Source organism: Typopeltis vanoorti, chromosome 10 (assembly GCF_054136105.1).
Source record: "Typopeltis vanoorti isolate ZY-2024b chromosome 10, IOZ_Tvanoo_1.0, whole genome shotgun sequence".
Lineage (NCBI taxonomy): Eukaryota > Metazoa > Arthropoda > Arachnida > Uropygi > Thelyphonidae > Typopeltis > Typopeltis vanoorti.
In genome coordinates this window covers 14,014,939-14,039,827 of record NC_143558.1, presented here as the reverse complement: position 1 = coordinate 14,039,827, position 24,889 = coordinate 14,014,939, and the positions used below count along the sequence as shown (strand labels likewise).

The 24,889-nt window shown below is 38.2% G+C and overlaps 1 protein-coding gene across 3 annotated transcripts in view; it reads left to right on the top strand.

Moving 5' to 3' along the window:
• Window positions 1–24,889, top strand: part of RyR (Ryanodine receptor) — a 1,703,288-nt gene that overhangs the window by 119,634 nt on the left and 1,558,765 nt on the right. For all 3 annotated transcript variants that reach the window (XM_090399345.1, XM_090399347.1, XM_090399344.1), the window contains exon 3: window positions 4,243–4,341. In XM_090399345.1, coding sequence (XP_090255471.1) covers window positions 4,243–4,341 — 99 coding nt within the window. The remainder of the gene's footprint in view (window positions 1–4,242; window positions 4,342–24,889) is intronic.

The following is a 24,889-nucleotide window of genomic DNA, read 5'->3' as shown; positions in this document are numbered from 1 at the left end:
CATCCAAGTAAATATCTCTTCCTGTCAATCTCCACCTCAAAACCTTTGCAAGAATTTCCCTCTTTCAAGTGTGCCTTATGTGGATATAATTCCCCTGCTATCATCAGAAGCACTCCTCCTCCCTTCTTGTCCTTTGCATCCTCTCAAAAAACACTGTACTCTTCCATTTGTATTCCCATTAGGATATCATCTTCATTCAACCATGTTTCAATTATTCCAATAATTTTGGGGTAAATAAACTCGATCAGTTTGGGGTAAATAAACTCAGTCAGACAATTTCATCTTGATTGTATCTGATACTCTTGGCATTTGTAAATAAACACAGCAGTTCACTTTTTAGTTCTATCCAAGCCACTTGTTGGTTGTGATTTTCCCACTACACCTGCCCTTGCCCAGTCACCTTTATTACCACTTACCACATACAGTATATCCACTCAGTCTCAACTACCCCATTCACATCTCGATCTATTTCATTTCTGTGCTGATCATCCCCATACATTCACTACTATTCCCAGCATCCACATTCCCTATGCCATATCTCACTGTGCACTCCCTCATTTCTCTGTTCCTCTTGCATTCCCGTTCTCTCTTCATCTCTCACACTTTTTATTTATTTATTCATATGGCATAAATAACAAAACATTCAGTACAATACACTGTCATTTTAAAAGCAAATAAAGTTAAGTGTCATTTTAAAAACCAATAAAATTAAAAGGTTATATCCATATTAGTCAAATAGTTCATAGCTTCGGGAATAGCACTTAAAAAGTCCAATTTGTCTCCTGAATATGCTCTAAGATAACATGGGTCACAATATGGTCCACAGTTTGTCTTTGAGCTCCACAATCACAATGTGGGGATGGTCGGTTACCCCATTTAAATAGCATATTTGCACATACATCATGACCAGTTCATATTCTATTAAGCTGAGTCCAGAATTTTTGTGGAATGTTAGAGCATGCATTAAAACTTTCTTGTAATTTGTTGAGAAAAAATTTTGTAATATCATCTTGACTTGGAAAATGAATAGACATGCAGGAGTATCAAAGAGATGGGAACTTATGTGGAATTATAAGACAGGTGATTATAATAGTCTTAGACGTCAACTTCGGGAAGTTTCATGGAGGGAGGAATTGGAAGGCCGGGATATCACTAGTGCGTGGGAAATTGTGAAAGAATATTTGTTATCAGCAATGGTAAGTTGTATACCACGAGTGAAGAAGAGGACGCAATTTGGAGTAAAGTGGATGACAAACAATATTAAACAGGAATTGCATGCGAAAAAGAGGCTATGGAAGAGATATAAGGAGACAGGTGAAGAGATGCATGAGGAATATAAGACACAGGCCAGAAGAGTGACTAGTGTGGTAAGGAAAGCGAAACTGGAATATGAGAGGAGATTGGCCCTAAGATCCAAAGAAAATCCTAGGGAATTTTTTAGCTATGTGGCCAGTAGGAGGAGAAATGACTGTGGAAGAATGATATTGTGGGATAAAAATGGGAATAGAGTGACTGATGCAGAGGACATAGTGGAATTGTTCAATGAACACTTTATTGGAGTATTTCATCCTAGAGGAGTCAGTTTTAATGCTAGAGGGATAGGACTAGTTCGAGGTCTGGAGGTACAGGAGGAGAGTGTGTTTCAGATACTGAGTACTCTGGATGTCAGTAAAGCTGTGGGACTGGATGGTATTTCACCACGAGTTTTGAGAGAATGTGCTAGGGAACTGACAGTGCTTTTGACCTGGAAAGTCTTTTCAATGAAAGTCTGGCTGCAGGAAAGGTGCCCAGGGAATGGAAGGAAAGTAAGATAGTGCCATTGCATAAGGGTGGTAACAGACTGGAAGTGTCTAATTATAGGCCAGTCTGTGTGTCATCAGTAGTTGTTAAGATCTTGGAGAAAGTAGTGAGGGACCGTATACAGCATTGGGCAGATGAGGGTAATGTTATCTGTGAGAATCAACATGGATTTGTGAAAGGACGCTCTTGTTTTAGCAATATGCTAGCCTTTTATAATAAAGTTTCAAGAACATTAGATAAGGGAAAGGCATATACTGCAATTTTCTTAGACTTGGCGAAGTCATTTGACAGGGTGCCACATGATAAGCTGATATTTAAGTTGCAGCACATGGGTCTGGATGTCAGATTGGTCAACTGGATTCAGGATTGGCTGTCTGATAGGTATCAGAGAGTTGTGTATGGTGGAGCAGTTTCAAGGAGGCAGAGGGTTACAAGTGTGGTCCCACAGGGCTCAGTACTAGGACCTATATTGTTTAACCTTTATATCAATGACATAGCCAGTGGATTGCAGGGGGATATTCAGTTGTTTGCGGATGATGCGAAGCTGGGAAGGATTATTAGTAATAGTGCAGATGTGGTAGCCCTGCACGAGGATTTAAATAAGCTAGATAGATGGGCAAATGAATGGGGATGTTGGTTTAATGCAGCAAAATGTAAGGTCTTGAGGTTTGGGAAACATCGATGGGATGCTGCATACTCTATGGGAGGAGTTATACTGGAGGAAGTAGGGGAGACAAGAGATCTGGGGTTGATGATTGATAGAAACCTGAAGTTTAGGGGACATATTGCAAAGGTGGTGAAGGTAACACAGAGGATTGCTGCTATTATGAGAAGGACACTGACCTGCAGAGATAAGAGGGTTATCGTTCCGTTGTATAAGTCTCTGATCAGACCACACTTGGAGTATTGTTCTCAGGTTTGGTCCCCAGGATTTGAAGGGGATAAATTAACTGTGGAAAGGATACAAAGACAGATGATAAAGTTGGTTTCAGGACTGTACAAGGATAATTATGAGGATTGGCTGAGAGAATGTGGACTGCAGAGTTTGGTGGATAGAAGAAGGTGAGGTGATATGATTGAGACTTTTAAACTGTTGAGAGGTGGTTACAGGGTGGACACTGGGGAGTTCTTTCGCTTGGTTGAACAGCGGGAAGGAGTGATGACAAGAGGCCATCCCTGGAATTTACGAAAGGAAACTGTGAGCAAGAGGGTAAGGAGTGGTTTCTTTGTGTGGAGGGTGGTTGAGCCATGGAATGCATTGCCTGATGGAGTGGTGGGAGCGAGAACGGTCAGTGAGTTTAAAGAGTGGTATGATAGACTTTGTGTTTCTCAGGGAGGGACCTCCCCTCGATGAGTCTTGACAGACTTTATGTCTTAGGAAGGACCTCCCTTGATGAGTCTTTTGACTCCTTGGAGGCCTGAATAATAATAATAATAATAATAATAATCATCTGCCTCACTCTCCCACTGTTCTTGCCACTTTTGCTTCAGGTTGAAGTTAGATTGTAATAGTTGTTGGGCTAATTGTAGTGGTAGATGTCTCGATCTCAGTCATTGTATACTTAAATCTGGGAGATCTAAGTGTATTGGCAGGCTGTGTTCTCCAGGATTTTTTTATACTCCTGTAAAAGAGCTTTGGCCCTGCACAGACTTTGGTGGAACAATGTTGCTAAGAGCTGGGAGCTAGTGTGTGTGTGTGTGTGTGTGTGTGGGCATTGATTTGATTGTGCCAGAAATCAGTCTCATTGTATTATTTAGTTGGTTATCAACAAGTTTAACATGTGTGCTATTTAGCGACACTGGTGAGCAATATTCGGCAACAGAGAAAACTAGACCGAGAGCTGTAATCTGTAGATTATCGGCTGTTGCTCCCCATGTTGCTCCTCATCTCTCACATTAATAATATTGCTTCCATTGCCAAATAGTTCAGTCTCTTCAATATCACTCTGCTGATCTTTCACTTTACCTCTTATTTCAGATCTCTTGCTTTCATCACACACACACTGCACTTCCATTTAGCAACAGTTTTTCCAGTTCACTTATTCCAAAGGCATTTCAAATGCATTCTCACCATTCAGCATATCATTCACAATTCTAGCTCTCCATCTCAATTCCTCATTGTCATACCTCAACAACAAACTAACAGCCTTTATCTTTATCCTGTTATCTTTAATTCTCCTCAATAACCTACTAGTATCTACCCCTTACATTCTCTTTATGTACGCTTAAATCATTTATCATTTATCACAGCCACCATTATTATCATTATCGATATTAATATACTATAACTTATATCCCTTAGTATGTGTGGGATTACATCAAAACAATGCGTATTATCATAAATTGATTTCTTTTCTTTTTTTTTTTCTTTAAAGAATTTATTTTTATTTATTTTGTTTCTTTTCAGAATTCTTTTGATTTCATTTTTTTTTTTTTTTTCAGAATTTTCCACCTGAAATGTCATCATGCGTATTTGTAATAGAACAAGCCCTCTCGGTAAGAGCTCTACAGGAGATGGTAACAGCCATGTCTTCAGAATCGGTAAGAAATGTGAATGTGTAATGTATCTATTTCTTGTAATAACACCAAAATAATTATATTGGCCTACAAATTTAAGTTTTTTTAAGTATTTCTTTTAAACAAGTGAATCTCCATAATTCTGTTATTATTGTCAGATCTCTGTAAAGCTAAAAAAACTCATGCTTGTCTTTCCTCACTGTCACACATAAAGCTCAATGAATCATGCTTATACTTATTTGCTGTTTCTGCACTCATCACATAGAACCTGTTTCACACACACACACACACACACACACACACACACACACACACACACACACACACACCCTCCTCTAGCTTCCAGGGATGGCATCTTGTCTCCATCCATTATCACTTCATGTTAATCTGGTAATAACTAGCTTGTATGTTTTAATCATCCCCCCCCCTCTTTCTGATATCCATGTTTTTCTGTCTTTTATGTACCTCTACCAATATATTCTTATTCCTTCTTGAAAACCAGGTGATTAAATCTGCACACAATAATACATGTATGGCCCAATCATGGCCTTGTACAATGGAACCATAATCTGTTTACTGTGCATGTTATTTTCCCATACTTGTCATTATCACAATGCAGTGCAATGTTCTCACAATTTTAGCATCGATAAATTTCAGATCCTTGTCCACCATCACTCCTAGATATCTTATCTCCACTACTTCTTTCAAGATATCTCCCACCAATTGTATGCTCTGATGTTCTGAAATCTCGAAAATTTCAAATGCCTCATATTCTATTCCTCACAGTTTTTCTCATCTATGCATCACCTGCAAATAAGTTAATAACTCATTTAAAATTCTCTCACTATCATTAACATAATAAATTAAATAGATGACCCTAAAACCGATCCTATGCAAAACACCACTAGTAATGTTCCTTTTCCTAGATATAATATTCTTCCAAGCACAACTGTGAATTCCTGTCAATCCCAATCAACCATTATACTCAACAATTTATTATTATTATTATTATTATTATTATTATTGAGTCTCCGTAGCTCAGCCAGTATAGACGAAGCCCTTTGGTCGGAAAGACCTGGGTTTGATTCCTGCCATTGACATGAGGAACCTTTATCTGGTCTCTTTTAATGAAAGGGTTAGCTGGTCTTATACAGAGGTAGGGGGTTTTTTCACCCAGAAACTTTGGTTTTTCATCCCCCAGAACATGCAAACCATCCCCGTGGACACATCGTGAGGCAAACGGCTAATCACCTTATCCTCGGGACAGTTGTGGTTACAAGAATACTTATTTCGACATCGTAAAAGGTAGAAAAGAAGGATTAAGAAAGAAAGAAAGAATTATTATTATTATGATGATTAACATCATAATCTCCATGGAGATTATGACCTCCATGGAGTCAGATTCTCATCGTGAAAGGTACACACTATTGCACACAATGCTGATCCAATCATGCCTTAAACTGATTCAGTGTGTCTACGTTCACAACACACTCAGGCAATGCATTCCACTCACCAGCCACTCTCCACGCAAAGAACCTTCTCCTTGCTCCTCTGCTCAACTGTTCAAAAATCTTCGATTGTATATGGTGGTTAGGAATTTACTGAGTAATATATATCCCAATTTTTGAGTTAGTAGTTTGAATTAAAGGAGATGATCTGATGTAAAAAAATTAACGTAAAAGCCTATATCTGATGCTATGATTTACAACCTTTTGTAGGTGAAACAGGCTAAGAAATTGTTTTACATTATTTTATTTTTATTTGAGGACAGAAGAGAGCTATATGCAAGAGATGGACTGCATTTGAATATGGAAAGGTGTAGGCATATGGAGAAATTGTTGTTTTCTAGGCAAGTAAGAGTGTTAGGACTGGGAAACTAGAGTTGCAAAGATGGATGCTAGATTATGGAAACAACTTTTTTTACTTTATTCAGATGATGTTTTGCTCCTAAATAAATCCAGTTCGTCCAGGATTCAACTAAAATTATTATTATTATTATACAGGCATCTTCATGGAGTCCAAAGGCTCATCTTGGCAGACCCAAACTATCTACACAGAGGTAGATAGTTTGGATCTATCATACCTCTCCTTGAACTCATTGACAGATGACGCATTCACAGCTAAGTCAGACAGCACATTCCACTCATTCGCCACTCTCCAACCAAAAATTCTAGTTTTCACACCCTTGTTAACCCCACTATTAATTTCCAAGAATGGCCTCTTGTTTTTCCACCACTAACCAAGTGCTGAAATGTTTCTCCTGCATCAGTCCTATAAAACCCAATATTCAATAACCCTAAATGTTTTTATTATATCACCTCTTCTTTGCCCATCAACCAACTTCTGCAACCTACAAACTCTCAATCTATGAATATAGGGAGCATTCCTGAGACTACTCACCAAGTTGGTCACTCACCTCTGAATCTTTTCCACCACTACCTTATCTCCAAGAAATCCAGGTGACCAGACCTCAGCACAGTAATCCAGATGTAGATGTATCAATGCCTTATAAAGAGGAATAATAACTTCTTTATCTCTGCATGTTAGTATGTTCTTCAATAACCTATGAGCTATCTTGACCACCTTAGCAATATGCCCTCTGAATTTCAACTCCCTATCCATCAACACTCCCAAGTCCCTAGCCTCATCAATTTCCTGGAGTCCAGTTCCATCAATGTGGTACACAGCTTGTAATCTTTTAATCCCAAAATGCATAACTTTACACTTTTCCACATTAAACTGATATTTATTATCTTTTGCCCATACTGCTATCTTCTTTAAATCATCCTGCAAGCTCTCTCAGCTTGAGTAATTATTATGCTACCCAACTTCGCATCATTAGCAAACTACTGCATATCTCCTATCAAATCATTTCCTGTATCATATATATACAATTTAAACAATAATGATCCAAGCACAGAGTCTTGAGGCACATCACTAGTCACCTGCTTCATCCTACATACAATACGTTTGGATATCTGTCCAACTCAGCTGTCACTCTATTACAGGGGTGGCCACAGTGTGACTCGCAAGCTGCATGTGGCTCTTCATGATCTACCAGAAAAAAAATAAACATAAAGAGAAGAGAAGACAACAAAAAAGAGGAGCAAAATGAGAGAGAAACAAGGTTAATAAAAATTACTGCAATAAAAAGTTTAATTTGAAACACATTAAATGAAATTTACTTTGAACAATTAGAATAATTTTAAAGTCAAAACACAATAATTTTAGTTACTTATTTATTAGTAGAAGCCTTTATTGTATTCATTTTCTTAGTAAGGTCCTTAAAATTATGTGTGTAATTAGTCATGCAGTTCTTACAAGCTTGTTACAACCTCGCCATGTGCACACTCACTTATTCCCGTACCGTCACATCGGTCAAAGGTTGCGGCTCTTCTAAGTTTTGCCAGAATTATTTTGGTTCCAAAAGGACGTGTAGTTGGCTACCCCTGCTCTGTTATAAAAAGTTAATAAATAACTAGGGCAAGAACTGACCTTTAACAACCCCATGTTGCCTATCATAGAGTATCATATTCTTATCCACCTTCCTGATTTCTGTCAGGAAGGTGGATAAGATGATATCCCATCCAAACTCACAGCAGTATTTGCATTTAAATAATGCAATATCCTAAGTACCTCAGATTCATTAACCTCAATTCTCATATCATTTATATTCTATCTGTAATTTTCTACCACAGTCTTAGAGCCTTCTTTATGCAAAGGGACTATTTTACTCTCCTTTCCAGAGCTCAGGTTTAAGTTAAACAACCATTTATTATGTGAATGTGTAAATAAGAGGCATTGATAATTCCTTTATACATTCACGTAATACCCAGGCTGATATCCCATCCAAACTCACAGCAGTATTTGCATTTAAATTCTTCAATATCCTAAGTACCTCTCATTCATTAACCTCAATTCTCATATAATTTATTGCTACTTAAGACACAGAAATATTCTCATTTGGGTGATAGACTTTTGAAAAGTGGTCACTCAGTAATACTACTATTACATCTAACTCAGCCACCTTGCTACCATCAGCGCCCATGTTATCCTTCCAAAGTCTTTCAGTTACTTGCCACACAGTGAAAGAATTCTTTGCAATTTCTTTTGACCCACTTGGCTAAGGGCTTCTTATAATCTGATTTAGCCTTCCTCACCATGTTGGTAACCTTTCTAGCCTGAGATTTGTACTGCTTGTGAGTTTTCTGATCACCTTTCTCCTTATAAATCCTATATAACATTTTCTTTTTTTTTGCTGATCACACCTAATACTACTACACATCCATCTAACACCTACCTCATTTATCTTCCTGACCATGGGATTACACTTCCTTTAGATACCTGTTGACTATCTCCATGCTCTGTTAACATCTTTCCCCCTGCAATTTCTTATGCCATGGGATGGCTGTAAGTTGCCTCTGAAGCTTGTTATAATCATCTACCCTGTAGTTCCATATATATATATATTCCTTCTTAGAGAAAAATCCAGAAATTTTGCAATCTCCCAAATCAATACTGCATGATCACTCTCACCATTTGGGGTGACATGGACACCTTACTTATGAACAGATCTTCTGAACCATGGCCAGATCCAGGGCTCTCACACTATGAATCCCTTTAGTTATATGCTGTTTCAAGTAATTATCTCTTAGAAGGTGTATGAATTCAATTTCCTTTTTGCTACACGATCTTTCCTCTTTCCAGTCGACATCTCCATAGTTAAAATACCCCATAATACTTATTCGACCCACACTCATTGTGCTGATGCATATCTTCCATATTACTTTGTACCTCCTGCCCTATATCAGCAACCAACTGTATATTTTGTTCCATTGTCCACTACTTCACACCAAATTGCCTCAAATGAACTACCATTCACATGCCTGTCTTCTTGATATCCTACTTTTTTTGGCTGCAGTTCTTCAGCTATCATCAGCAACACTCCTCTCCCTGTTCTATCTTCCCTGAAATACCATATCTATCACATTCATTTCCAGTAAATAAATCTTCTGCTGTCAGCTAAGTTTCACTAATGCCTCTAACTTTTGACGAGATTACACTGACTAATGCCAAAAACTCTTCCCTCTTATTTTGAATGCTCTCTCTCTCTCTCTCTCTCTCTCTCACACACACACACACACACACACACACACACACACACACACACACACACACACACACACACACACACACACACACACACACACACACACACTGCATTTCCTTTAGTTTTCATCCCACCTTTACACCTTATATAATATACATTTTAGCAATTTCAGTATTCTCAATAGCCCTATTATTTCATAATAAATGATTACCTAAAACATATTCCCTATATAAACCCCTCTATCCCATTCTCAACCTTATCATTTCTAATTATATACATTAAGTGGATTTATAAATCTTAAATCCAACATAATTTCAGAGTGAAATACAGAAACTATAAAAGTTTTGTATTGAAACTATAAAAGTTTCATATTGAAAGTTGACCAGAGAGCTTGCAGTAATACACTCGCTGCCATACTACGAATTGCCCTAGCTGAACTAATAGCAAGCAATTATGCCGAAGCACCCGTATATTCGCCTCCTATTGGTCCATTTTGATAAGGTTTCACTGGTCTGATAGCTGTTTCAAACTCATTAGTTTTCGTCAGAGACACTGCTTAAGTAAAGGTTTCTCTAAAAATTAGAGAGACCTTTACTTAAGGTCGTAGAAGACTCCCTACGAGTGACCAAAAGATCATCCAACTTAGCGTTTGTTCCACTCCGCTCATATTTCAAGGAAAATCACCCACCGACATAGCCCCTCATGGACCACGCCGGAAAGCATTTCCCCCGGAGACTCAAGATGCTTTCTCAGGCAAAACTCTTCCGAAATCTTAAGCCCCTTCAGCAGGGCAAGACTCGGCAAAAACTGAAGAGAGCAATAACTCTCAGTACTAAGGAATTGACTGACAATTGACATTAATAGCTTTAGGGGTGAAGCAAGATGCTTTTCATATTCCCCGCTATCTGTTACGGTTACAGTGAGGAAAAATTTTATGAGCAGTTTGCTCACCCTGAATGGGCATGGAGATTATGTATCACTACAGGAAGTTAAAATGGCTTTTGGTCTTTTATGTTTAAATATATTCGTTGCCCGTAGGCTACAGCTTGCTGAACTAGATCGTTGGGGGTGCATGGACATTTTTAGGAAAAATGAAACTTGAACGTCAGAGAGGTGTATTTTCTGTAAGCAAACTCTCGGTTGATGCGTGAAGTATTTACTAAAATAAAGAGCCAAAAGGCTTCAATTCGGTGATGCAAAATTATATAAATTAAGTGGATATTAAATCTTAAATCCAACATAATTTCAGAGCTGAATACAGAAACTATAAAAGACCCTAATAGCAAGAATGTATGCCAAAGCACCCATATATTCACCTCCTATTGATCCATTTTGATAAAGTTTGACTGGTCTGAGAGCTGTTTCAAACTCATTGGTTTTTTTGTTAGAGACCAGGCAGAAACCAAAGAGAGCAAACACTCTCAATACTATTCCTGAAAGCTCTCTGGTCAACTTTCAATACTAAACTTTTATAGTTTCTGTATTCGGCTCTGAAATTATGTTAGGCAACTCGTAGTGTGGCAGTGAGTCTATTCCTGCAAGCTTTCTGGTCAACTTTCAATAAGAAACTTTTATAGTATCAATACGAAACTTTTATAGTTTTTGTATTCGGCTCTGAAATTATGTTGGATTTAAAATTTAATATACACTTAATTTATATAATTTTGGATCACTGAATTGAAGCCTTTTGGCTCTTTATCATTTCTAGTTTCCTTGCCCAAATACTTCAGCTTGCTCAGAAAACAGCAACCTCTTTAAATACTTATGACCTTTTGTGTTCAGATGCAACCAATCTCTTGCATACAGCTCTCCTTTTTTTTTCCATCAGACACACTTCAAACATCAATTTATTCCCAACCTCTCTTTCTACACATTCTTGCAATCATAACATTCATGATTACCGCTCTTCTACTTAACTCATAGTTATCAAAATGAGGAAGCACTCTCGCGATCTTCTCTTTCACACTTTTCTGCTTCACGATATCTGACATTATTCTTAAATCCTTTGTCTCCTAATTAATACCAACCCTCAGGTCATTTTTGCCCACCAACATGATTATCTCTTCTACATCATGATGCCCTTGCTATATTGCTAAAGTTACTCTCTCTATTATTCCACCCACCAGACAAGCACTTCTTAGGCATTTAACTCTCCATATCCTGAATCATTGAATTACTATATATTATACCACTCATAATTTCATTTACATCCAAACCAGCATCTCACACTCCTTCCTTTTCTATACTTCTCTGTGTCACCCTCCTAGTTTCATGACTTTCTCTCATTTCTCTTTAACTTACTCCATCACTCTCATGGCATCTTCTCATTTCCTCTCAACCTCTTGTTCTTTCATTCTCTCTCCACTTCTTGTCACTTTTATTCTCTTTATTACTCTCTCATTCACCAAATTCTCCCTCTCACCTAATCCTTGTCTAGTTTCATCAGCTAAAGTAATCTCAATGGTCCCAATCTCTCTATTGATCACACTCAATTCAGTCTTCATTCCCTCCACCTCCTTACCGAGCACCTCCAGTTCCCCTTGTAATATATGAAATTCAGGCATTTTAGGGCCATAAAAGAATGGCAAACTCTTCTTACAGGAAGCCTCCATAACCTCCTTGAAGCCTCCGTAGCACAATTGGAAGAACAACAGCATGTTGCGCCCTTCAATTGGAAAAGGCCTGGGTTCAATTCTTGTCATGACAAGAAGAATCTTTATATGGGCTTATTCGATTTAAAGTGAGTTAGCCAATCTCATATGGAGGTAGCAAGGTTTTTTCCCCAGAAATTCAGGTTTTTCATCCCACATACAGACAAATTGTCCCTGAGAACACATGCAATGTACAGACAAAAAAAATACTAGTAGTGGTGATGGTGTAGATGACGGTAGTGGTGGCTCGGTATGGTTGGTAGATTAAGTGGCAGAGACGGAGAGTTATAGAAGTAGGTGCCTTTTCTCGATACGTCTTTGCACTCTGGAGGTGTCACATAATAATAATAATAATAATGCCACATGATAAGCTGATATTTAAGTTACAGCATATGGGTCTGGATGTCAGATTTGTCAACTGGATTCAAGATTGGCTGTCCGATAGGTATCAGAGAGTTGTGTATGGTGGTGCAGTTTTCAGGAAGCTCAGGGTTACAAGTGGGGTCCCACTTGTAATCCTGTGCTTCCTTGAAGTAGGGGAGACAAGAGATCTGGGGTTGATGATTGATAGAAACCTGAAATTTAGGGGACATATTGCAAAGGTGGTGAAGATAATAAAGAGGATTGCTGCAATAATGAGAAGGACGTTCACCTGCAGAGATAAAACAATTATCATTCCGTTGTATAAGACCCTGATCAGACCACACTTGGACTATTGTTCTCAGATTTGGTCTCCGGGATTTGAAGGGGATAAATTAACTGTGGAAAGGGTAGAAAGGCGGATAACAAAGATGGTTTTAGGACTGTACAATGATAGTTATGAGGATCGGCTGAGGAAATGTGGACTGCAGAGTTTGCTGGATAGAAGGAGGAGAGGTGATATGATTGAGACTTTTAAACTGTCGAGAGGTGGTTACATGGTTGACACTGGGGAGTTCTTTCGCTTGGTTGAACAGAGGGAGATGACAAGAGGCCATCCATGGCAGTTATGAAAGGAAGCTGTAAGCAAGAGGGTGCAGAGTGGTTTCTATGCATGGAGGGTGGTTGAGCCATGGAATACATTTCTTGATGGAGTTGTGAGAGCAAGAACTGTCAATGAGTTTAAGGAGTGGTATGATCGACTTTGTGTTTCTTAGGGGGGGGGGACTTCCCCTCGATCAATCTTGATAGACTTTGTGTTTCTTAGGAAGGACCTCCCACGATGAGTCTTTTGACTCCAGGAGGCCTGAATAATGATAATAATAATAATAAGAAGAAGAAGAAGAAGAATCGAGATCTTCATTAAAGTTTGAGAATCAGCACAATAAGTACTGGAGGAACAGTTAATTGGTGCACCACTCTTCTTCAACCTAAATAATTAGAACTGATTTGCAATCAAGTGTTGATTGTTTTTTCTCTGTGCCAACATCAAACTCGTTCCAGATGCTCTTTAGTGGCACCTGTGACTGAGTCTGCTGCTTATTGAACTGATGCTCACCAGAACCACATTCAGCAGGCAATGCATATGTATTATCCTTTATCATAGAACTATGAGCATCATGCAAAGAACAAGCAACAGGTGATACAGGAATGACAAAGCACCTAGTTTGATGTCAGTTATATCCTGTGTAATATTACACAATGCAGATGCCTTGGATGGCATAGAACAAAGAACCAAAGCTTGCACATCCTCACTAGAACTTGATATTCTGAGGAAAGATTGATTGTTGAATAATCTAGTATTAGTAGAAAAGGATAAGTGATTGGTGATTGGAGCTAATGTAAGACCACAACATGAGAACTCATGGGACATTAGAACTATGTCTGTTACTACAGGTTACATCCTATTAAATTTAGGATTATCACACAGTAGTGACACATCAGCTGTCATCACTGTATGCTGTATACATGGAATGAACTTCTGAGTTATAGTATGATGCTCAGTTGATTGAGAAACATAATGCTGAGTATGTGAATGAGTTGGTGCTGATAACATCTGTCTAAATTCACTTCCATCCAACCTTACTTCCTTATTCATATCTTCGAATAATGATGACACTGAATCTCTGCTCCTCAACAACTGGCTGTCAGAATTACTCTGATTTAAGTTACCAAGATAGGAGGAGAAATGACTGTGGAAGAATGATATTGGTGGATAAAAATGGGAATAGAGTGACTGATGCAGAGAACATAGTGGAATTGTTCAATGAACACATTATTGGAGTATTTCATCCTGGAGGAGTCAGTTTTAATGTTAGAGGGATTGGACAGGTTCAAGGTTTTGAGGTACAGAAGGAGAGTGTGTTTCAAATACTGAGTACCCTGGATGTCAGTAAAGCTGTGGGACTGGATGGTATTTCATCACAAGTTTTGAGAGAATGTGCTAGGGAACTGACAGCGCTTTTGACCTGGAAAGTCTTTTCAATGAAAGTCTGGCTGCAGGAAAGGTGCCCATGGAATGGAAGGAAGGTAAGATAGTGCCATTGCATAAGGGCAGTAGCAGACTGGAAGTGTCTAATTATAGGACAGTTTTTGTGTCATCAGCAGTTAGTAAGATCTTGGAGAAAGTAGTGAGGAACTATATACAGCATTGGGCAGATGAGGGTAACGTTATCAGTGTGAGTCAGCATGGATTTGTGAAGGGGCACTCTTGTTTTAGCATTATGCTAGCCTTTTTATGATAAAGATACAAGAGTGTTAGATGAGGGAAAGGCATACTGCCATTTTCTTAGACTTAGCGAAGGCATTTGACAGGGTGCCAGATGATAAGCTGATATTTAAGTTGCAGCATATGGGTCTGGATGTCAGATTGGTTAACTGGATTCAGGATTGGATGTCCGATAGGTATCAGAGAGTTGTGAATGGTGGGCCAGTTTCAAGGAAGCAGAGGATTACAAGTGGGGTCCCACAAGGCTCAGTACTGGGACCTATATTGTTTAACCTTTATATCAATGACATTGTCAGTGGATTGCAAGGGGATATTCAAATGTTTGCGGATGATGCAAAGCTGGGAAGGATTATTAGTAATAGTGCAGATGCGGCAGCCCTGCAAGAGGATTTGAATAAGCTAGATAGATGGACAAATGAATGGGGGGGGTGTCGGCTTGATGCAGCAAAATGTAAGGTCTTGAGGTTTGGGAAACATCGATGGGACACTGCATACTCTTTGGGAGGAGTTATACTGGAGGAAGTAGGGGAGACAAGAGATCTGAGGTTGATGATTGATAGAAACCTGAAATTTAGAGAACATATTGCAAAGGTGGTGAAGGTAACACAGAGGATTGCTGCAATAATTAGAAGGACGCTGACCTGCAGAGATAAAACAGTTATCATTCCGTTGTATAAGACCCTAATCAAACCACGCTTGGACTATTGTTCTCAGATTTGGTCACTGGGATTTGAAGGAGATAAATTAACTGTGAAAAGGGTAGAAAGGCGGATAACAAAGATGGTTTCAGGACTGTACAATGATAGTTATGAGGATCGGCTGAGGGAATGTGGACTGTAGAGTTTGGCGGATAGAAGAAGGAGAGGTGATATGATTGAGACTTTTACCATGTAACTACCTCTCTTGTTAAGAGGTAGTTACATGGTTGACACTGGGGGGTTCTTTTGCTTGGTTGAACAGCGGGAAGGAGTGATGACAAGAGGCCATCCCTGGAAGTTATGAAAGGAAACTGTGAGCAAGAGGGTGAGGAGTGGTTTCTTTGCATGGAGGGTGGTTGAACCATGGAATGCATTGCCTGATGGAGTGGTGAGAGCAAGAACGGTCATTGAGTTTAAGGAGTGGTTATGATAGACTGTGTTTCTTAGGGGGGAACCTCCCCTCGATTTGTCTTGATAGACTTTGTGTTTCTTAGGAAGGACCTCCCATGATGAGTGTTTTGACTCCATGGAGGCCTGAATAATAATAATAACAATAAAAAGATGTGTTTTACAGATTTATCTTTTTCCTCCTTACCTGTGACAATACTACCTTACTCAATTGCCATTCAACACTAGATAAATGCTGAGTACACAAAGACTCTTAATTAATCCTCTTTTTAACATTAGAAACATTCCAATATTTGCCTATGACCTCAATTAAACAATTAATCATTAGGCTCTCAGCAGCTTTTAAAAGCATAGAAAGCTGGCCCTGTGAAACATTTACATGAAGCTTGCAACTGCTTTCAAATCAGTGAATGTTGTATGCATCAAAGTTACAATGGGATATTTACAAGGATTTTCAAGAAATAAGCTAAAAAAGAATGGACTCAATGCATACAACTCTATCTTATGAGCCTTTAGGCTAAAACTCTCACACAATGTTACATTCACTAGAGTTTCAGTAGAAAACAATTGTTCAAATACTGCTAACATATTTGACTGATGAGCGTCCATTTCAAACAAATATGCTGAGATCCCATATTTTCAGTTTAAATTCAGTTAAATTTTTCCTGTAAAGTAATCTTCTCAAAAGATATAAATACTCCTAATCTCAAATCACCATAATCAAATGTTGACTACATCAAGATATACTGCAACATTAGGCCTAACACAGTGATTAATTCAGATATAAACAAGTAATAAAATTCAAGAAACTTATTTAAAATTACTCACAACTCAGGATAATGCCTGTAATATTCACAAGTCACAAATATTAATAATTAGTACAAATAAAACAATTACTATGAATCACCAAAAATATCAGGACCTAAACATTCAGCCACATTCTTCAAGATGCCACCTCTTAATTCAAATTCTGTCAACTCTCTCAGTTCTCTCAAAATATAAGTAATGTAGCAAATTTGATATGAAAATCACAATAAAAAGACAAAAATTGTGAAAAAGGTACAAACACAAAATTTTACCTACATTTCAATGGAGAATATATTGAATAGATAAAATATTTCAACTATTTAAGTACAATTTTTAGTGAAGGTAGAAAATTAAATAGGAAATAGATAATGGAATAAGTAAAGCTGGTGTGATGAGCATACAATTGAATACATTTATATAGAATAAAAACAAAATTGGCCAGAGCACCAAACTTACAATATACAAGACACTTTTGAAACTGATTTTACCTAATGCATCTGAAAGTTGAGTTACAAATAAAACGGTCGATCACACTATAAACCACAAACATGAGTTCGGGGAGGAAAATAAATAGCATCGGTGATAGAATCATATTGAAAAGGAAGAAATTAGAAGAGATCATGACATTATTAGCATTCTGGAATATGTGAATAGACCTAATGTAAGGTAGTTTGTTCACTTAAACAGAATGGAAAAAGATGGGTGAGTGCAGTGGATATGAGATGGCAGGGAAAAGACCCAGAAGAAGACCAAAATCTGTGCAGATTAATGTAGTTACTAGCACCTTTAGAAGACTAAAATATAATATCTTACAGTATTGGAGATATGGGAAATAATTTATGCCAGCTTTATTATGTTTTATTATGTGCTACTGTCACTGTATTCTGTGCCTCCTTTGAGGACACATATATAAGGAATTGATGATGTAAATAATTATAAGAGGCTGCTATTGTTTATTTAGCATGTGTATATGCATATATAATACAGTGCAGTAATTTTTCCCAGTAATAAATCAGTCCCAGGTTCATAAACCTCTTGATGAAAGATTTTTTGCCTAGTATCATAATTCTGTTTTTTATTGGCAAAATGATATGAAAGCATAATTGTAATAATAATTTTTTAATAATGTGCCTTTGCATGTAATGTGCAAAATTCTTTTCTTTTTTTTTTTACATTACATTTGCAAAAATAGCAGTGATCTTTGTGGAGGCCCAAGCCAGATCATTGGAATTCCAAAAGGTAAAGCTTTTTTTCTTACCTTTAGTCCTTTGTCTCATTTATTCAGTGCAAAAGCTGCAAACTTTCTGCATAGCCAATGATTTGCCTTGGTTCCCCAAAATATGCATAGCCTACTTTTTTTTTTAATATTCTATTTTCTCTATTTCTGTACAACTGACTTACAACCAATATTACAGAAAATATGTGCAATTCATGCAATCTCCATTTATCTTACTAACATATAAATAATAAAAAAAAAAACAACTACTCCCTTTCACAGTACACACAGAGTATCTTTTTTTAAAACTGCTGGAATCATTTTAAACAAAATTCCATGGAAATTCCTTGAAAGCTATTCATCAGAAAGCAGTTTATCAAACAAACTTTTTGGTAGTCTTTCTTTGAAAGATTGCCAAAAAAGCAATTCATTAAAAAAAAAAAAGAAAGTTCACATAATATTAAATAGTTGAACAGCAGTTTAAAATTTTGGAGAAATTAGTAAGGGATCATTTACAGCATTGGGCAGATGAAGGTAATGTTATCTGTGAGAGTAAGGCATGGATTTGTTAAGGGGCTCTCTTGTTTTAGTAATCTGATTGCCTTTTATAATAAAGCAACAAGAGTGATCGATCAGGGAAGGACACATTCTGCTATTTATTTATTTTTATTTTGCAAAGGCATTTGACAGGACACCACATGATAAGTTGATATTTAAGTTGCAGCACATCAGTTTGGATGTCAGGTTAGTGAATTGGCTTGGAAATTGGCTGTCTGATAGATATCTGAGATATGTAAACCAAGAGAGAGGAACTGTAAACAGTAGTTCATATGCAGTCTGATCAATGCAGAGGTGTAGCTGGGGGGTAGGGGGGAAGAGGGGAAGAGGGGACGGTCCACCCTGGGCGGCACTTTGAACCTTTTTGAATTTTTGCAGTTAATTCTAAAATAGTCTTGAGAACTCATTTCGAAATATTGTAATACTACTGCGAATTCTCACAATTGCTGTAGGGGTTGCTAGTTGTGAGAGGAGTTTTTCTAAATAAAATTGATTAAGAATTATATCTACATTACTATGAAATAGACTTTGCCAATGTCATCGACGATTTTGCTAACAGAAAAGCAAGAAAAATAACATTTTTGAATGTTGGAATTAAAATTTTACTTCAAAAATAAACATAGTATTTTAATTTATTTCCTTATATGTCATTTTGACTTTTTGTAGTATTTTTGGTGTGTATTGAGAGGACCGGCAAACTCATGGACTGCCCCACCCTGCAAAAATTCTAGCTACACCACTGGATCAATGGCATATACAAGGGAACCTAACCTCTTTGCTTCTACACATACTATCCACTGAATTAGAAACCTTTATGCAGATGCACGTAAATGTTACTTGCACAATGTATATGCAAAATACTTGGTCACATGTGTCACCACATGTTCTCAGCAACTATTTAAGAATGCTGCTGGTCAGTAATCTTTCAGAGTTCAATAAAGAACTTATTGTAGGTGCCATCTGACTGGTTTCTCAAAAGGTGAGATATTCCAGGTGTTTAATCAGTGGAAAAATAACCCATTTGGTTGTCTAAGAGGCATAACTGTTGTCCTAAGACGGTCTGTCAGGAACAAGATATCCATTATCAGACAAGACTTGTATGGACAAACAGAACTTCTTGTGTGCAGTGGTTGACTGAAGCATTTAATGAAGGCTGTTCCCAACCCATATCTCACTGAACTATGTGCATGGACTTGAAGGGGATCGGTATTGGTAGTCACATGCCTGTATGAAAACCAATGCTTTCTGTGAAAAACTGGAAAGATCATCTACATTTGTTTCAAGAACACCATGACTGGACACTGAAGACTGGAAAAAAGTGATGTGGTCTGATGTGTCATGGTACACCTTTTTCTGTACTAACAGTAGGCAGAGAGTTTGATAGGAGCCTCATGAAACAATGAACCTAGCTTGCCTTGTGAGCACAACTAAAAGTTCTAGAGGTGGTGTCTGGAAGGTTGGGTGTCCTCCAAGGAATATCTGAACAGTGTTGCCAATGAGAATGTATAAGACATGTTAGAAAAAGATCTAGGAGCAAAGTCCTTTTCTGCTGAATCTGAGCTAGTCAAAGGACTGTCTGATGAATGCCTGGTATGTTGTAGATGTGGATGCAATCCAACACCTTGTGGAATCTATGTCATATGTGCTGCAGTTTGGGCTAAAGGAGTTCCACCAAGGTATTAAGTAAAAGTTTCTAATTCAGTTGCTGGTATGTGTACATGTCAAGGTCCTCCTGATCATTGTCATAATTCTTCATGATGTTCACACAGTTTTAGCACCCTAAATTTCAGATCTCTGTCCACTATCACTTCCATATATTGCATCTCTTCCGCCTCTCTCAAAATTTCCCCATTCATTGTATATTCTGCCTTCCTTTCTTGCTTTCTTATCAAATTTCAAGACCTTACAATTTGCAACATTAAATTGACAACTCCACTGTCTTGCCCACTCACATAGTCTATTGATCTATGCAGTTTATTGATCCTCATTACATGCAGATCTCCTATAAGGCAGCAACACCTGCTCTGCATATTTCTTTCCAAAGCAGACCCTTGTGGTACTCTGGTAGTGATTTTCCTGTTTTGAAATACCTCTCCTCCCAGTGATATCTATCTGACAGCCAATTAGCTATCCAACTCATTGATCTCCTATCAAATCTCATCTGTTTCAGTTAAGTTGTCAACTTGCTGCATGGCAGTCCATCAGAGGAATTTGAAAAATCCAAGTACACCACATATGCATCTCCTTTATTCAATGGATCTGTCACCTTCTTGTAATATGTAAGCAGACTAATCTCCACTTCTGATTCAAGCCATTCAATTCTGAATTTAGAGGTCACATAAGCAGAAACCCAGATAAGGATAAAGCAAAGACAGCCATGGAATTGAACCCAAATGGAAGCTGAAGGGGATACCCAAGATGACCTGGAGGAGAGAAATCAAAGTAAAGATGAAACAGCTGGAAAAATCCTGGAACGAGATTAAGAAAGAAGTAAATCTGATGGAGAGCAGTAATTGAGGTCCTATGCTCTGCAGAAAGTGAAGAGGATAATTAGGTCTGAATCTTAGCCCTCACTAACCTCTTCTGTCACCTTAACCACAACTCCAGACATACAGATTGGCCTATAATTTGTAGTCTCGATCTTATTCCCCCCCACCCCCACCACTCTGTGAAGTAGACCAATTTTACCTTCTTTTTTCCTTTGAAACTTTCCCTATTGCAATACTCATGTTAAACAAGTGCACTTGGAGAGATATTATTGAAAGTTTTTCCACTTGGGTATACTATAAATTAAAGATGCCAAGAAATTATATTCTTGGTTTAATTCTTTATCTATGTGTAAGCAAAAAAAGTTTGCATATGCGAAGTAACTTCACGACTGGGGCAACTTGTATATAGAGGCTAATGATTTTACATCACTTGCCTTAGTATCCCATAATGCAAAGCACATATCCCTATGGAATGCTATGCATTATGGGAAGGGTCTATCCAGACCAGTTTCAACCATTAGTGAGGTCGCATCAGTGGCAGCCAGACCCAGAAGTGATACCAAGGTTCAAGTAATGCATTGGGACTTACACTTGCATAATGGATTAAACCAAGACTATAATTTCTTGGCATCTTTAATTTAAAGTGTAACCAAGTGGAAAAACTTTAAACATATATCTCTAATCCAGAGTATTTTAGTTATATGGTATGACACCTTTTGGCTGCTAGTATATGGAAATATGACTATAGCAATAGCTCCACTGCAGGCCATGCATGTTGTATGGATGGCAATGCTGTAGCCAATGAAGTTCTAACTGAGGCTCGGCTATTGCTGTTATCCTCCTGCCATGATCAGAGCTCATAGCTCAATAACATCCCTATTGTTACATTATCCTCTACAGATAACGGAGAATATGAAAAACATTCTGGCTTCGCTCATCTAGCAAAAAAAAAAAAATGGTGTCACTTCTGAGTCTGTTCCCACTGGTGTGCTTTAGTGTTGAAATGGTTGCTGCACTGAGATATGAGAGGCTCTGCTTGGAGATTGGCTTTTTGCCTGTCTCTGAGTGGGGCCACCGCTGAGCTTATGGCTCTGCTCGGTGGTGGGTTGAGCCTGCCATTGGGCAGAGCCAAAGCTGGGAGTTCCTTCCATGGCAGGGTGGACCTGTCACTGAGTGGAACCACTGCTGAATAAAATTATCCTTTGGATCACTTGCGCTTGCTAAGTTTAGAGTGATGTGTGTGTGGGGGGAATCGCCTCGGTTTTTTTTTGGAGACCTCCCTTCAGTTATATAGTGAAACTGGTCTGGGTAGTGACCTTTCACCTTTCCCATAATGCATAACATTGCATACGTCTGTAAGGATATGCGCTTTGCATAATGGGATACTGAGGCAAGTGATGTGAAGTCATTTCCCTCTATATACAAGTTGCCCAGTTGTGAAGTTATTTCATGTGCAAACTTTGTTTGCTTACACTTGAATAAAAGATTAAACCAAGAATATAATTTCTTGGCATCTTTAATTTATCCTTTAAGATATGTGGTGATATGTTATCAAATGCTACTGCCTTATTCACATCAAATTTACTTAATTTTTCATATATCTTCTGCTCACACACTATCAGTTCCTTCTCCATCACATCCTCTACACTCAAGCTTCTCATGATATTGCATTCATGATGAAGAGATACCCAATAAACTGCTCACTGAAAACCTCAACTATATCCTCAGCAATTTCTAATCCACCAATGTCATATGTTAACATCATCCTCTCATAATCATTCTTTTTTATACATACCACATATCAAAAGAACTCACCAGGATTTTTCATGGCTTGACTGGTTAATTTTATGCTTTTGCTATCTTTACAAACTGAGTCATCTTCCTAGTTACTCTTTATATGCTTTAGGAAGAAGACACCCAGACATTGCTGCTCTTAAAGATCTCTTGATTAGTGCCCAATCTTTTCATCCAACTCCTCTTTCTATGTTATAGCTCCAATTTGTCTCCTAAGTTCTTCATAATTACTGGCCTTGTAGGTTCACATCAATTACTCACAGAAGTTCTCATATGACTGACTGCAATCCAGATGATATCTCATGGTCATACTTGCCAACTGCAAGAAGATTAGACATTACATTCAGAATCAATTTCTCTGATGATATGATCAGCTCTAAAACTTTCAATACTCTTTTGTCCTCTCTCACATATTGCTTAAGATAATTGTCCCTTAAGAAAGAACTGAGGAAATTCATTCTCCTTATTCCTTGATGTCATCTTTTAATTCCAATGAATATTATATAATTAAAATCATTATTATTATTATTATTATGGGCAACTCCAAGGAGTCCTTAGACTCATCGAGGGAGGCCCTAAACATCATGTCAAGAACTATCCAACATTTGTGCAGTATCAGAATGGATATCAGGAGGGTGCTTAGAAGGATAAAAGAGAATAGTGTGACAGAAAGGGTAGTCAGCGTGTTGCCTAGGTATGACTGTGGTGAGATAAGGTGGAGAGCAAGGATTATGAATGATATTCTGGCTGAAATATGTGAGGAGACGGGACTACAGTTTGTTAACGTGCGGAGTTAATGAGTTTGAAGGACGAAGTGAACTGTATGGAACCTATGCACTGCATTTGAGTGGTTATGGTCTGAGTCGCTTGGAGAGCCTGCTGCTGGAAGGTAGAGAAGTGAGTAGAGTGAGAGAGAATGAAGCAGGAAGTGATGTAAAAGAGCAGGAGAGTAAGACAGGAGAGATTGAAGAGGTGGTTATGAATGAGGAAGTGAGTGGTATGAGTATAGAAAATGAGAGAATGGGTGTGAAAGAGGAGCAGGGAAACAGGGAGGCTCAGGGTGGACAGGGGTACACAGCATGAGAAAGGTGGATGCTCCGAGAGGAGGTGAGAGCATGTGTAGAAAGGAATGGGATGACCTAGGATCAAGAGGAAACAGGTGGAATTGAAAAGGGTTCTAAAATGAAGAAGCAGAAAGGGAAATGGCCCCAGTCGAGTATGGAGAGATCACATCGAGTGAGTGGTATCAGTGGAACTAGCTGTAGATCCACAAATGCTAGAAGTATAAGAAACAAGGCAGATGAAATGGTTGCATTAAATGCATCTATTCACCCAAAGATTGTCAGAATAAGTGAGACATGAATGGAAGAGGACAACATCCTGACAGGAATAGAGATGGAAGGGTATGATGTGTTTCGTAAGGATAGAAGAGGTAAAAAGGGAGGGGGAGTGCTATTGATGATAGAGAAAGAGTTATGTCCATACAAAGTAGAGATGCAAGACGGAAATAGTGCCAGTGGTTTTGAGGCAGTATGGTGTGAGATAGAGGTGAATGGAATCAAATATTTGGTTGGATGTTGTTATAGACCAGGTAATGTGGATGGTGGTGATAATGAAATGTATAATAAAATTAGCCAGTCAAATGAGAAAAGGGTGATTATTATGGGCGATTTTAATTATGGCAATATAGACTGGAATGATGAGATAGCAACTGGAAGTAAAGAAAATGAGTTTCTTGAGTTTTTGAGGGATAACTACCTCAGACAGTATGTAACAGAGGGCACACGAGGATTAAGGGTCTTGGATTTGGTCATCTCATGAGAGGATGTAATTATAAATGAGGTGTCAAATCTCCCACCAATTGGTGAGAGTGATCATGAGGTGATTACCTGGGTGATTGCCAGCAGTGTTAGGACCTCAGTGATAAAATGGTATATGTGGAACTACAAGGGTGAGGGTGATTATGAAGAGCTCAGGAGACAGCTTGCTGGTGTAACATGGAATGAGAAGTTAGCTGGAAAAGAGAACAATGCAGCTTGGGGGATTTTCAAAAACTATCTAGTAGATGCAATGTCAAAATGTATTCCAAGAGTGAGAAGGTTAAATAAGGTAGGTGTGAGATGGATGAATAAAGAGAATAAGCATGCGATACAGAGAAAGAGGGCATTGTGGAGGCAGAATAAGAGAAGTGGAA